This window comes from Capsicum annuum, chromosome 3 (genome assembly GCF_002878395.1).
Source record: "Capsicum annuum cultivar UCD-10X-F1 chromosome 3, UCD10Xv1.1, whole genome shotgun sequence".
Taxonomy (NCBI): Eukaryota; Viridiplantae; Streptophyta; class Magnoliopsida; order Solanales; family Solanaceae; genus Capsicum; species Capsicum annuum.
Genome location: NC_061113.1, coordinates 268649114 through 268661177, shown reverse-complemented (window position 1 = coordinate 268661177; position 12064 = coordinate 268649114). Strand labels below are relative to the sequence as shown.

The window sequence follows — 12064 nt, the reverse complement described above, 5'->3', positions numbered from 1 at the left end:
AAACAAACTATCTACCTCTGTGGTAGGGGTAAGGTCTATGTACACTCTTGACTCTACCCTCCCCAAACCTAACTTTGTGGGACTACACTAGGTATATTGTTGTATCATTCTAATAGTCGCAAATCAATCTATATAATGCCCTTAAAGGCAACAACAGAATTTCCTGCCTAATATTCATTGAATAAGATGAAACATGCTAGAAACGGAGGAAAGATCATACCATTAAATTCTGTCAGTATAGTTTTATTACACAATGCAATCTCATCTTCCAAAATGCGTAGCTGATAATGCTGAAAGTAAAATAAGAAAAAAGTGAATAACAGGATGGCAATCAATGTATCAACATTTAATGGCACATTTGTAGCTAAATAGCATAATCCACAGTTTTCTACCACCATATATCGAGAAAACAAAAAAATGTGAACTTCATTAAGCTTTCACACAGATGGTCTTCCATGTCTAATGCCTGAGCATGAACAGGACCACCACCACCCCTCCCCAAACCCACCTCACCCACCCACCAATGTTGCTCAGATTCTTTAAAACTGTCAATGCCTGAGCATGAACAGGAACCCACCCACCTAAGTTGCTCGGATTCTTCAAAACTGTCCTTGGTTGTGTGTCGGATTCTCCAAAGTAGTGTATTTTTGGAGAACCCAACACGGGTCGAAAGTGAAGAGTCCACACAACTTAGCCACCCACAGACACACACACAACACCCAAAAAAGAAACTAATAATAAGAAATAGAAAAGTGGGAGTGAAATGGCTACCTTATGGGCTGTGGTCATTTCCAACAAAATATCTAGGCTTTCCTATAGGTGCAGAGGCGGTCAACAGGAGGAATTTTCAGTTGGTTAATGCTTCATGTGTCACAACAGCCTTGAGTCAGTCGGTCATTTGTTTCTACAATGTTCAGTGGCCACAGATCTATTGAACATGACTATCACTTTTTGGTACAAATTGGACATCCCCCAGAATATCAAAGGAGCAGTGGGAAGTTGGAGCACAAGAGAAGTTGACAGTACCATTAAGATGACCTGAAATGATTCCAGCATGTATATTTTTGTGTCTTTGGAAAGAAAGGAATCTTAGATGCTTTGACGGCATCTCAGCTCCCAAAAGTAGATTAAAATCATTATGCCTTTTGAACCTCTTAGTTGAAGCAATTTATCCCCTGTAAATGATGTTATCACCCTTTTAGATCTTATAAGTTCCGGCCGTATTTTTGCTTCCTGGCTAATTCCCCGGTTTAGTAGAGTTAGTTTTTGTACTCGGATTTTAATCATGATTCTTTTGTTTACTTATTTTGCATCTCCTTGATGCCTTTTTAATACAACACCTTACTTTATCAAAAGAAAACTGGGAGTGAAACAAGATCACCTGATTGATGTAAAGATAAAGGGAACTTCTCATCAAAAAGAAACAAATAATTATTAAAATAAGATCTACGAAATAAAGGTAACATTCTAGAAAATGAGTCAGAAGTTTGTCAAGGAAAATTGGGAAAAATTTCATTAATAGGGAATAGGGTATTAGTCACTTGCCAGAGCAACAAGTGCAAATTCTCCTCTTAGGAGTTCCAAAAAATGTAATACCCAAAGTTCCATTTGCAAATTCTGATCCCTCATTAACAATATTCTCCAAAAGTGAAATGAGCAGCCACATTTGTTAACCAAAGAGTGAAAGACTGTCAACATGTAAAAAGAAATGACATGCAACAAGAAATACATAGGAAGAATAGCAATATCAGAGACAGGTACCAGTTTCTCCCTTTTCCAGCGAAGAACAGCCAAGGCAGATTGTGATATTGCATATTCCTTTGAATCCAAAGTGGCTACTGCATCCTCAGAATGTTGAAAACCTAACTGTGACAGGCCTACTGCAGAGACTCCTTGCACACCTCTTCTTCTTTTCGCTTCAACAATCTTTTCATCATCGTAATCAGTATTGCATGTCTTAATCATGGTTTGAGCCACATTCTCCTGTCAACATGATTGAATATTGAATACTCACAACCATTTTCATCCATGCTTCAACAACTTGCTAATCATATATGCATATTGACAGATGCATCATAAAATAGGTAAATATAATTCAAAGTAATTACTCAGAAATTATAATCTTCTTTTCTTTTCTAATAAAACTATTGCATATAGGCAAATTCACCTTAAGGAAAATACCGAATGCCCCATCCCAAAGCCTGTGAGGTATTAGTTGTTGGGCCCGAAAATACAAGGAAAAATCCTCAGTTTTCAAAGGTAGGCAAGAAGAAGGTAACTTCCAGAATTCAACTTCCGCCATAAATAAATAAATAAAGATAAAGTATTACTATGAGAGGGGGGAATAATTGAGGAAAGTTCCACATGTAAAACAGAAAAGAGCCTGTTAGGCACTGTAGAATTCATTTGGTGATGATAATAAGCGCTGACAAGATTTTCACCGTTTTATCTCTGCCTAGATGATTATCACGTCAGCCATCCACGCATACTTGACGAGGACCATCAAGACAATTGGATAAACAAGTCATTGACAATCACCATTTTTCCTTGAAAAAGCTCATGATTCCAGCTGCTTACTGTGCATCCCTTGGACTTCCTTATAGTATAGTTACTGTAGGAATTAGTTTTCACCTGATTTGTTTCTTTCTCACTGGAGCCAAGATGTACATCATATGCATGACCAGCTAACACTTTGACATTTAGATCTTGCAAGCCAGTTGATAACAGCTCCCTGTGATGAGAATTCATTGTAGCAACAAAAAAGGAACTATGCTTAATATCCTCATCTCAATAGTTTGAAAGAGCAGAAAGTAGATATCTAGGAAATAACAAAAATTTAAATTATCTAGAAACAGAAACTGAAGGTGAGCTTCAGGATAGGCGATAGGTGTAATCTTGAAAGTATGGCTTTAGATTAGACCTCTCCCCAAAATAAGAATCACTCGTCTCGACCCAAGATCCCAGCATCACAATTCCTAACATAAGGTAAAACAAAACAAAACAGAGGTGCTCCAAAGAATAAAGAATTCCAGTACAAGATAGACCGGTGAATCACAAGTCTGGTGCTATCATATGCCTAAGATACAGGTATCAAACAGAAATACCAATGTCTTAAGTATTGCTCTTGACCAGTGACTTTGAATGAATTCAAGTAATGACTGTTTAGAAACCCCTTTATTTGAATTATGCATTAGCGGTTCAGTTTTTTTTTCTCTGGTGAAAGATACTTCAATATCAAGATATTCCAATCCTTTCTGTAATTCAGTCTTTTCTATAAAAGATACAAGATGAAATGAGTTACCAAACTCAGGAAACTCATTTCAGTTTAAAAAACAGGCGAAGGATTTCCTAACTCACAATTTCCAAAGATTCGTCAGTTTGTAGGTCCTCTCAGACCACATAAGTATTAAAAAGAAAAGGAAAAGCAATTATGTGGGTCAAAATGCAGTAAAGCTATGTGAAAAGGAAAGGATGCACAGTCTTTACAGGGAGTACCACTTTGTCAATGGGTTAAATTAACTTGGAAACGGACTGAGATTGTAGAACACATTTTTCACCCATCAAGTAGCTGGTTTCATGGATATTGTCCATATTTGACCCGTTTTAAACAATTATCCAACCCATTTTAAATTTGGTAGGTTGACCAATACTTGATTTCTATCCTCTTTGCCAGTACTACCCTAGACATACTTGAGGCAAAAAGAACGACAAACTGTAAGCATATTAATACAACTGTGGAACCAAGTGTTGAGCTTCTACCACGTCTAGACTCTCCATGTGAAGCTCATTGGGATGTCACAGTCTGTATCTTTCTTTATAGTAAATTTGCTCTAGCAAATGGGCTACTATATGAGGATCGAGGAAATATTCTCGGGAACACAGATGTTGATCGAGCAGGGGCCTTTTCTAATAGACGCTCTATCTCTGGATGTTATGTTCTAATTGGAAGCAACTTAGTATCCTGAAAGAGAAAGAAACGAAGAATGGTTGTGGGATCCAGTGTTTAACTTGAACATCAAGCCATGACAGTTGAGACATGTGAGCTCATATGGATCAAACTACAAAAATAATTGAAGTTTGGAGAAACCATTCGGGTGGAGCTTGTTTGCGGTAATCAAGCCCCGGTGGACAGAGTTACCTGGTGCATGTGTTGGTAGGAGGTAGCGCGTACCCCATGGAATTAGTTGAGGTGCGCAAAAGCTGGTTTAGACACTACGGTATAAAAGAAACACTTAGAAGATATTGTCATGCGATTTGTAAAGTTCAGTGACCAACTTTCAGACATATTTACCAAATCTCTAGCAGGTTCTCTAGATAGTTATATATATAACAAGCTCAGCATATATAATGTGAATGCACCGGCTTGAAGCAGAGGATCGGATATACTAGTACTAAAACTGTAAATATTAGTTTTCCACAGTGGACAAGTATGAAAAAACTTCTTGTAATACAAAAGATATAAATAGATAGGATCGTAAGGCATAAAAGCTGCCCACTCCCATAAACTTTCTCCCCGGTTTTAATTTCTCAGTTTTCCATCAATAGGAGGCCACAACTAATGGGCTTTATGAAAGACTTAACGATATAGCTGCAAGGAACCCGAGTTACTAATCATTGTCAAATGAAGATTTATAACACAAAATACCACTAAAACTAAAGAGACTAGAGGGCAATGTTTGACTAAACATTTTCCTGAACAAAAGGGCAAAGAAATAACCAAAAGTAACCAGATGCAACTTCTACCTGGAATGCCAGTTCGACAAAATCTCTCTGTAGGGAAGCAAGTGAAAATACTCAACAGCTGGAGCAACCGACCATCCACTTGTCTTTTTCTTGATTAAAGGACCCTGCAAACTACTCCAGAAGCAGATTCAGGGAAAAATCGCCCATTCTTCGGCATTGGATAAATATTTTATAGTACTGAAAAAAAATAATTTAAAACAATATTTCATTTATGCAATGCAAAATGCAGCATTTCTAACAGATCATGTAATTAATAGCTAAGGAGAGATCAGTTCCTTACAAATTTCACTAACTAGCAAAAAACATTTGATCATCCATGTTGTTGTTGTCATCCATGAAATGCACTTATCAGGCTACTTAGCACATCAATAGCTCAACATAAACAAATTATGCTCATACAAGTGCAAAATTGAATCTCCTACTGGCGCATTAAAATTTTATAGATTATGCATCAATATTGGAAACAAGTCTCACATTTGACAAGAAATGTATTTGGTTTCAAGGTCCACAATATACTATAGTTTTGTTGTCGTTAATTTCCTGAAGCATGCACTTGACTATGTAGATAATGAACCAACCTTTCAATGACGTCTCGAATAGGAATTGTAAAATCTTCATTCACCAACTTAGTGGATTGTACGAGATATAATAGAGCGGATGCTTTTTCTTTATCTACGGCATATACAAGGTGGCTCTCTAGGACAACCAGATCACTTCTATTGATGCCTGTTTCACATGCAAATTACATGAAATATTTAGGCCTTCTACAAATATTGCAGCATATAAACACAACTGAAGTATTATGGAATATTCCCAACATTACATATGAAGCTGCCTTTCTCTAAGCAAAAAATATGAGGTTGCTTAAGGGATAGGGTATTAATCAGTATACTAGTAGCAGAGTTAATTTACTTCAAACAGATCAAAAGGCGGAAAATGGTTACTTATAATGACTGATCCTAAAAGGGCAGCGTGGTGCACTAAAGCTCCCGCTATGCGCAGGGTCCGGGAAGGGACCCACCACAAGGGTATATTGTACGCAGCCTTAACTTGCATACTCAGTGAAATCCTACAAGTGGGATCTGGGGATTAATACTTAAATATCAAAGGAAAATGATTGTGAACTAGTTACTATTGTATATTAACTTGAGGTCTTTGTCGGTGGCAGAGACAATTTCTACTGAGGAGATTCAAAATATAAAAAAGTAAACAAGCAAAGAAGTCAATGAGATACAACATCTCCGATATATACGTCAAAAATAATTTGACCTTTAGTGCTAGTGAAACATCTTTTCATAATATTGAACTGAGACGGACTTAATTGGAGTGACATGGAGAGTGGGGATTCATATAGCCACCTAAACTTCCTTGGGATTATGTAGTTATTGTAGTTGTTTCCTTAAGTGGCAGCTGCATGAAACATCTTCTCACAACATGAACCACAATTGACATCATTTTAAATAGGTAATACAAACAAACAATAAGTACCACTTGCATAGTACTGACAGGCAGCACAAACCAACCACAAGAACTGTTTCCCTAGTACTGATAGATTTATTGACAAGAACCATAGGAAAGATCAATTCAAACCATAATCGGTGGCAAGGAGATCAATCACTTCCTAATGCAAAATTTGAGAACTTAAAACTCTAAAATTTGTGATTCCTCGTTAAATATATACCTGTTGCTTCTGCCGCAGCAGAAAGTGCAAGCTCTTGGAGCGCTGCTCCATCAGAGTACTGGAGAACAGTTGAAAATATCTTACTAGCTCTTCTTTTTTTGTTTATGCACTTTGAATCAGACGGATGACCTGAGGATCCATCAAAACGTTTTTCAATAATGGACCAAACTGCACAGGTCATAGAACTGTGCATAAGCAAGCAATTCTCCCTCCTTGAGTCAACTAAGAATACAGCAACTTTGGAGGTAGGCCATTTCTGTGATAGCTGAACAACTTCTGCATCATCCAGCGTCAAAGATACATCACATGCCCTCATAATTGCCTTCTCAGTGAATGAAAGTTGGCTTTCCAAATCGTCCACATCTGTGTAATCTGATCGATGCATTAATTTCATATATGTCATCAAACTTGGTTTCAGAACAACAGCCAATTGGCAAAATGATGTAAAACTAAGAAACTCTAGTTTATGATCTTGATGTTGCTTCCTGTAGTAGTAGTTGTAGAGCAACACAACAGCATCCACCTGTCAACATCAGCAGCCAGTAGACGAATGGATTAAGTAGCACATAGCAAACATACAATAGCGCCTGCATGAAGGTTCCCCACTAACCAAAAAATAGCATATCCTTCATTACTCAACTTCCATACCACACTTGAGCATGCTAGCTCACTGGATTAATATAAAATTCAAGCATAATGCAGCTCACCTCCAATAGAATCATTTGCATAGATCCCTCCATCCCCATCGCATAAGATTTTTTCCCCAAAGTCAATTTCATGAAATACAGAAGTTTAGAGTATATGGATGAAAAGAAAAAAGCATATGGCTTAGCTCGTGTTTGACTTTTAGATTAAAAACCACATTTATTATAATAAACTTGTGAACTTTTGCACTTATTGAAATATTGAGAAGTATTAAAAAGATATGGCCTGGAAGCCTAAAAATGGCAATTTTATCAAACAAAGTGATGTGTGGGAATACCAGAAGAGATGATATGAGGAACAACGCTATACAGGACAAGGTAGGAGTGGCCTCTATGGCAACGGACAAAATGAGGGAAGCAAGGATGACAGTGCAGGCATGTGAAGAATAAGTGTTGACGTACTAGTAAGGGGGTGTAAGAGGTTGGCTATAGCAGGCAGTATAGGTGGGGGTACACTGCAAAAGAACTGGGAGAGGTGATTAGCTGGGACATGGCACATTATCTCTTTACTGAGGACATGAACCTAGATGGGAAGGTAAGAAGGTCGAGAATAAGGGTAGTAGGAAGCTGAGTGTTATTCACTTTTATGTGGAAAAGGCAGGGGGTCAGTTTCCTCTTCTCATCTTTACTGTATTTAGTAGTATTACACTATTCGTCAATTTCACTACCATATGTTGCCTAATTTGTTCTGTTTATCTTGTTGCTTCGTCATCATTATTTTCCTTTCATTCCTGCTTTTTTTTTTTGAGAAAGTTAACTTGTATTACAAAAAAAAGTACAACTCCACGAGTAGTCCAGTAAAAGAGTAAAAACTAGTCTCCTTTGAATTCATAAGTAATCTAAGATACCAGGAATATCCTCTTCTTCTTGAGGATATTCATGTTTACACCAAAAATAGAAAAGAGCCATACAATTCATCTTCATTTTCTGTAGAGAACAACTCTTGTTTTACTTTCATTCCTACTTTGATTACACTTCTTTTGAGTCAAGGGCAAGGGCAGCCCGGTGCACTAAAGCTCCCGCTATGCGCGGGGTCTGCGAAGGGCTGAACAACGAGGATTTATTGTACGCAGCCTTACCTTGCATTGCTACAAGAGCTTGTTTCCACGGCTTGAACCCGTGACCTCCGAGTCACATGGCAACAACTTTACTCCAAGGCTCCCCTTCTTTTGGGTCAAGGGTGTATCAAAAGCATCTCTACTCCACAAAGATAGGGGTAAGGTATACATACACTCTACCTTTCCCAAACCCCATGGGATTACACTAGGTATGGTGCTGTACTGCCTAATATTTATACAGTATTATGGAGGGATAAATGATCACAAGAGTCATTACATAGAATCATTACGTAAACATAATACTGCTCCCTCTCTATAGTCCAATTAGTTCGACACGAAATTTATGGAAAAAATGAAAACTTCTAAAATTTGTAGTTTAAAACATGCCACAACATTTGTGTGGCTATAATACTTTTGAAACTTATAGTCTTAAACATGTCATAACAATTGTGCAGCTACAAAAGCTTCTCATTAAAGATAAATGGGAAACTTAAATTGTTTCAATTATGATAGTTTGTCCAGCCATCATTCAGCTTGTTGTTTCAACTATGATAGTTTGTCTAGCCATCTTTCAGCTTGTAGCTTAACAACAACAATATACCCATTGTAATCCCATAGAGTAGCGTATACTCAGACCTTACTCCTGCCTTCGAAGGTAGAAAGAAAAACACATTTCCGACTCAAATGCTATGTAATGAAATTAAAATTTCCATACAAATGAAAACAGAGTCCAGAGAAGCAGAAAAGAAATTGATACTATCAGTTTCACCCTTTGGTAAAGTAGTTCTCTTAAAAAACACACAGCTGCATTCCTTATCAAGAAAATAAAAACTTTTTTGGTAAAGTAATCTCCACATGCAGGATGAATTAAACAACTCCAATTACTTCATCTGCCAATTGTTGAAGCATTTCTCCTTTTTGCTATTTATTCATATTTTCTTTAGGTTTTCCCTTCGCTCTTTTTTTTTTTTTTTGGATAATTGTTGTGTCTGAGCCAGCTTTCGTGACCTCGATTAATTTTTTATTAGTTCATTTTTTTTATTTTTAGTTAGTTTCCCAAAGTTACCACACCAAATGGTCTAAAACTTCAGCTGGTCGGTCCATACACATTCAATTAAAGCATAGAAGGAAGCTTTTAATTTAACTGTGTGTTTTAGCAGAAAGAGACTTCTTATTCACCAAAAAGAGAAGATAAGTAATAAATGAAGAGTGCTTGGATGATAAAAATACCTGTTTAGCCATGGATTTTTGTTGATCAAGTGTTGGAACTTCCTTTGAATTGCGGCCTAACAATGGCTCCACCATGGATTCCAGTAAAGCCTGAACTATTTCCTCCGTTGGACCTACCTCCTCCTCCTCCATTTTTTCCCTCTAGTTCTAGATTATAGTTGATTGGAAAGCTGAATATTCGATGAAAAATGCAATGGGCATGCAGAGACGCATGGGGTTTAACGCCTGATATAGTGGGTGAGAGGGGTGGCGTGGGTGGGTGAGGGGGATTGGGATTTTTGCCTAAAAAGTCACTTTTACTCACATAGAGTAGAATTTATTCCTATTTTGTTTTGGTGGTTGCGGTGTGGTGGGTGGGGGTTTATTTCGCGATAATTAGAAATTTGACTAATTTGAATTTACATCAGGTAGGATTAACTTAGAGGTAGCACTCAGGATTTGAATAATTTGAATTCACGCCACATAGAGTCTATTTGGAAGTAGCACCGAGATTTTGAATAATTTGAATTCATGCCAGATAGGATTCATTTGAAGGTAGCATCTAGAAATTTGACTATTTCAAAATTCACGCTATAGGATCCTTTTGGAGATAGGATGGAAAAAATTTGACTAATTTAAATTTGCGCCAACTAGGATTCATCTGGAGGTAACATCCAAGAGTTTGACTAATTTGAATTTATGTCAGATAGGATCCACCCTTTAATTAAAAAAAAAAAAAAAAAATGTTGTATTAATGAGGAAATAATAATTAAAAAAGTTTACTCCTGATTTTAAAATGTGGCATTTCTCGTCATCTATTATTACTATTTTTAAATTTTGAATACAAAGGAACAAATATATTCCCGAACTATGATAAATGATATGTATATACCTTCCGTCATATTTTGGGTACATATATGTTTCTACCGTTAATGAAATGGTTTGTATATACCCCTCAAAATAACGGTAGAGGCATATGTGTACCCAAAATATGACATAGTGTATATACATATCATCTATCATAATTTGAGGATATATTCGTCTTTTTTCATTTTAATTTTTTTATCCCATGTAATTAATCTAAACCCACTATCTGACCCCGTCCTAATTAAAACTCAAGAGACGCATGCTCAACCCCCCTCCCCCATAATGATATACACACACAGTACAGTAACACTTACTACTATCAATTTCGGGAAAAAAATTAATCCATAACACTCAAAAACAACACCAAATAAATTGAATCCCTCACGTTTCAGTTTTCAGAGAAAATTCTTGAAAAAAAATTACTCATCACTAGTCAACATCACATAGCCACCATTTTCGTCGAATTGGAAACACCTCATCAGCGAACCATCGATGCACCCTAGCTTTGGCCATTTCCTGCTTAATCTTCACTTCCTCTAACCAATAAACACCAACTAGCAACAACGACGATTCACTGCAATTCGATTTTTGAACAAAAATTAGAGGTCGGATTGAGTTGGTTTGAAGTAGGTTGGATCGGATAGTGAGTTTGGATTAATTATTTGAGATACAAAAATTAAAATGAAAAAAAGAATAAATGTACATCAAATTTTATTGTTGAATGTTGTTTTTAGGCTTGGATTAAAGCAAAATCTAACAAATTTCTCTCGAAGGAGTATATATCGACAATATGACGGAGTATGTATCTGAAAATTTTAATTCGACAATTCTACTTTTGATTCTTAGTAATACTATACTATCATCATACCATGTTAATTTGATATGATTTGATATTTTCTTATAGTAAAGTGTGACGCGATAAGTAGGTAGGCAAGCATTAGTTATTCAACTTTAACTTATATATAGTATAGAATTCGAAATTGGACTTTTCTTTAAAAAGTCCAATTTAGAGGCGAAGCTAGCGGTCACAAGGGCTGAGGATGCTGCTTTCGAGAGTTTATACACAGCGTTAGATAGGAAAGGTGGGGATAAAATATTGTACAAGCTTGCTAAGGTTAAGGAGAGGAGGGCTCGAGATTTGGACCAGGTGAAGTGTATTAAGGATGTAGACGATAATGTTTTGGTGGAGGAGGGTCGTATTAGAGAGAGATAGCAGTTTTACTTTCATAAGCTCCTGAATGAAGGAAGGGATACCAGCATTGTGCTGGGGGAGTTGGAGCATTCTGAAAGGTTTGCGATTATGGCTATTGTAGGCGCATTAAGGTTGAGGAGGTTACGAGGGCTATTCGTAGAATGCGTAGAGGTAGAGTGACGGGACAAGATGAGATTTCGGTGAATTTTTGGAAGTACACAGGAGGGGCAGGCTTGGAGTGGTTGGCTCGATTGTTTAACATAATTTTCAAGTTAGCGAGGATTCCTGAAGCTTGGAAGTGGAGTATGATGATTCTGTTGTATAAGAATAAGGGTGACATTCTGGATTACAACAATTATAGGGGTATCAAGTTGTTGAGTCACACTATGAAGGTTTGGGAAAGGGTGGTAGAGTTGAGGTTGCGAGGAATTGTTACTATTTCTGAGAATTAGTTTGGATTTATGCCTGGGCGCTCGACTACAGAAGCCATCCATCTCGGCAGGAGACTCGTGGAGCAGTATAGGGATAGAAAAAAGGATTTGCATATAGTGTTTATCGGCCTGGAAAAGACCAGTAATAGAGTTCCCAAGGAGGTCCTTTGGAGGTGTTT

The 12064-nt window shown here is 37.1% G+C and overlaps 1 protein-coding gene across 1 annotated transcript in view; it reads right to left on the bottom strand.

Annotated features, from left to right (window-relative positions):
- Positions 1 to 9744, bottom strand: part of LOC107861710 — a gene marked incomplete in the record, with an annotated part of 13693 nt that extends 3949 nt beyond the window's left edge. The window contains 7 exon segments of the mRNA XM_047410185.1: positions 221 to 290; positions 1762 to 1983; positions 2539 to 2731; positions 4744 to 4854; positions 5322 to 5469; positions 6425 to 6947; positions 9417 to 9744. Of these exon segments, the coding sequence (XP_047266141.1) occupies positions 221 to 290; positions 1762 to 1983; positions 2539 to 2731; positions 4744 to 4854; positions 5322 to 5469; positions 6425 to 6947; positions 9417 to 9548 (1399 nt within the window).
- Between the last annotated feature and the right edge of the window lie 2320 nt (positions 9745 to 12064).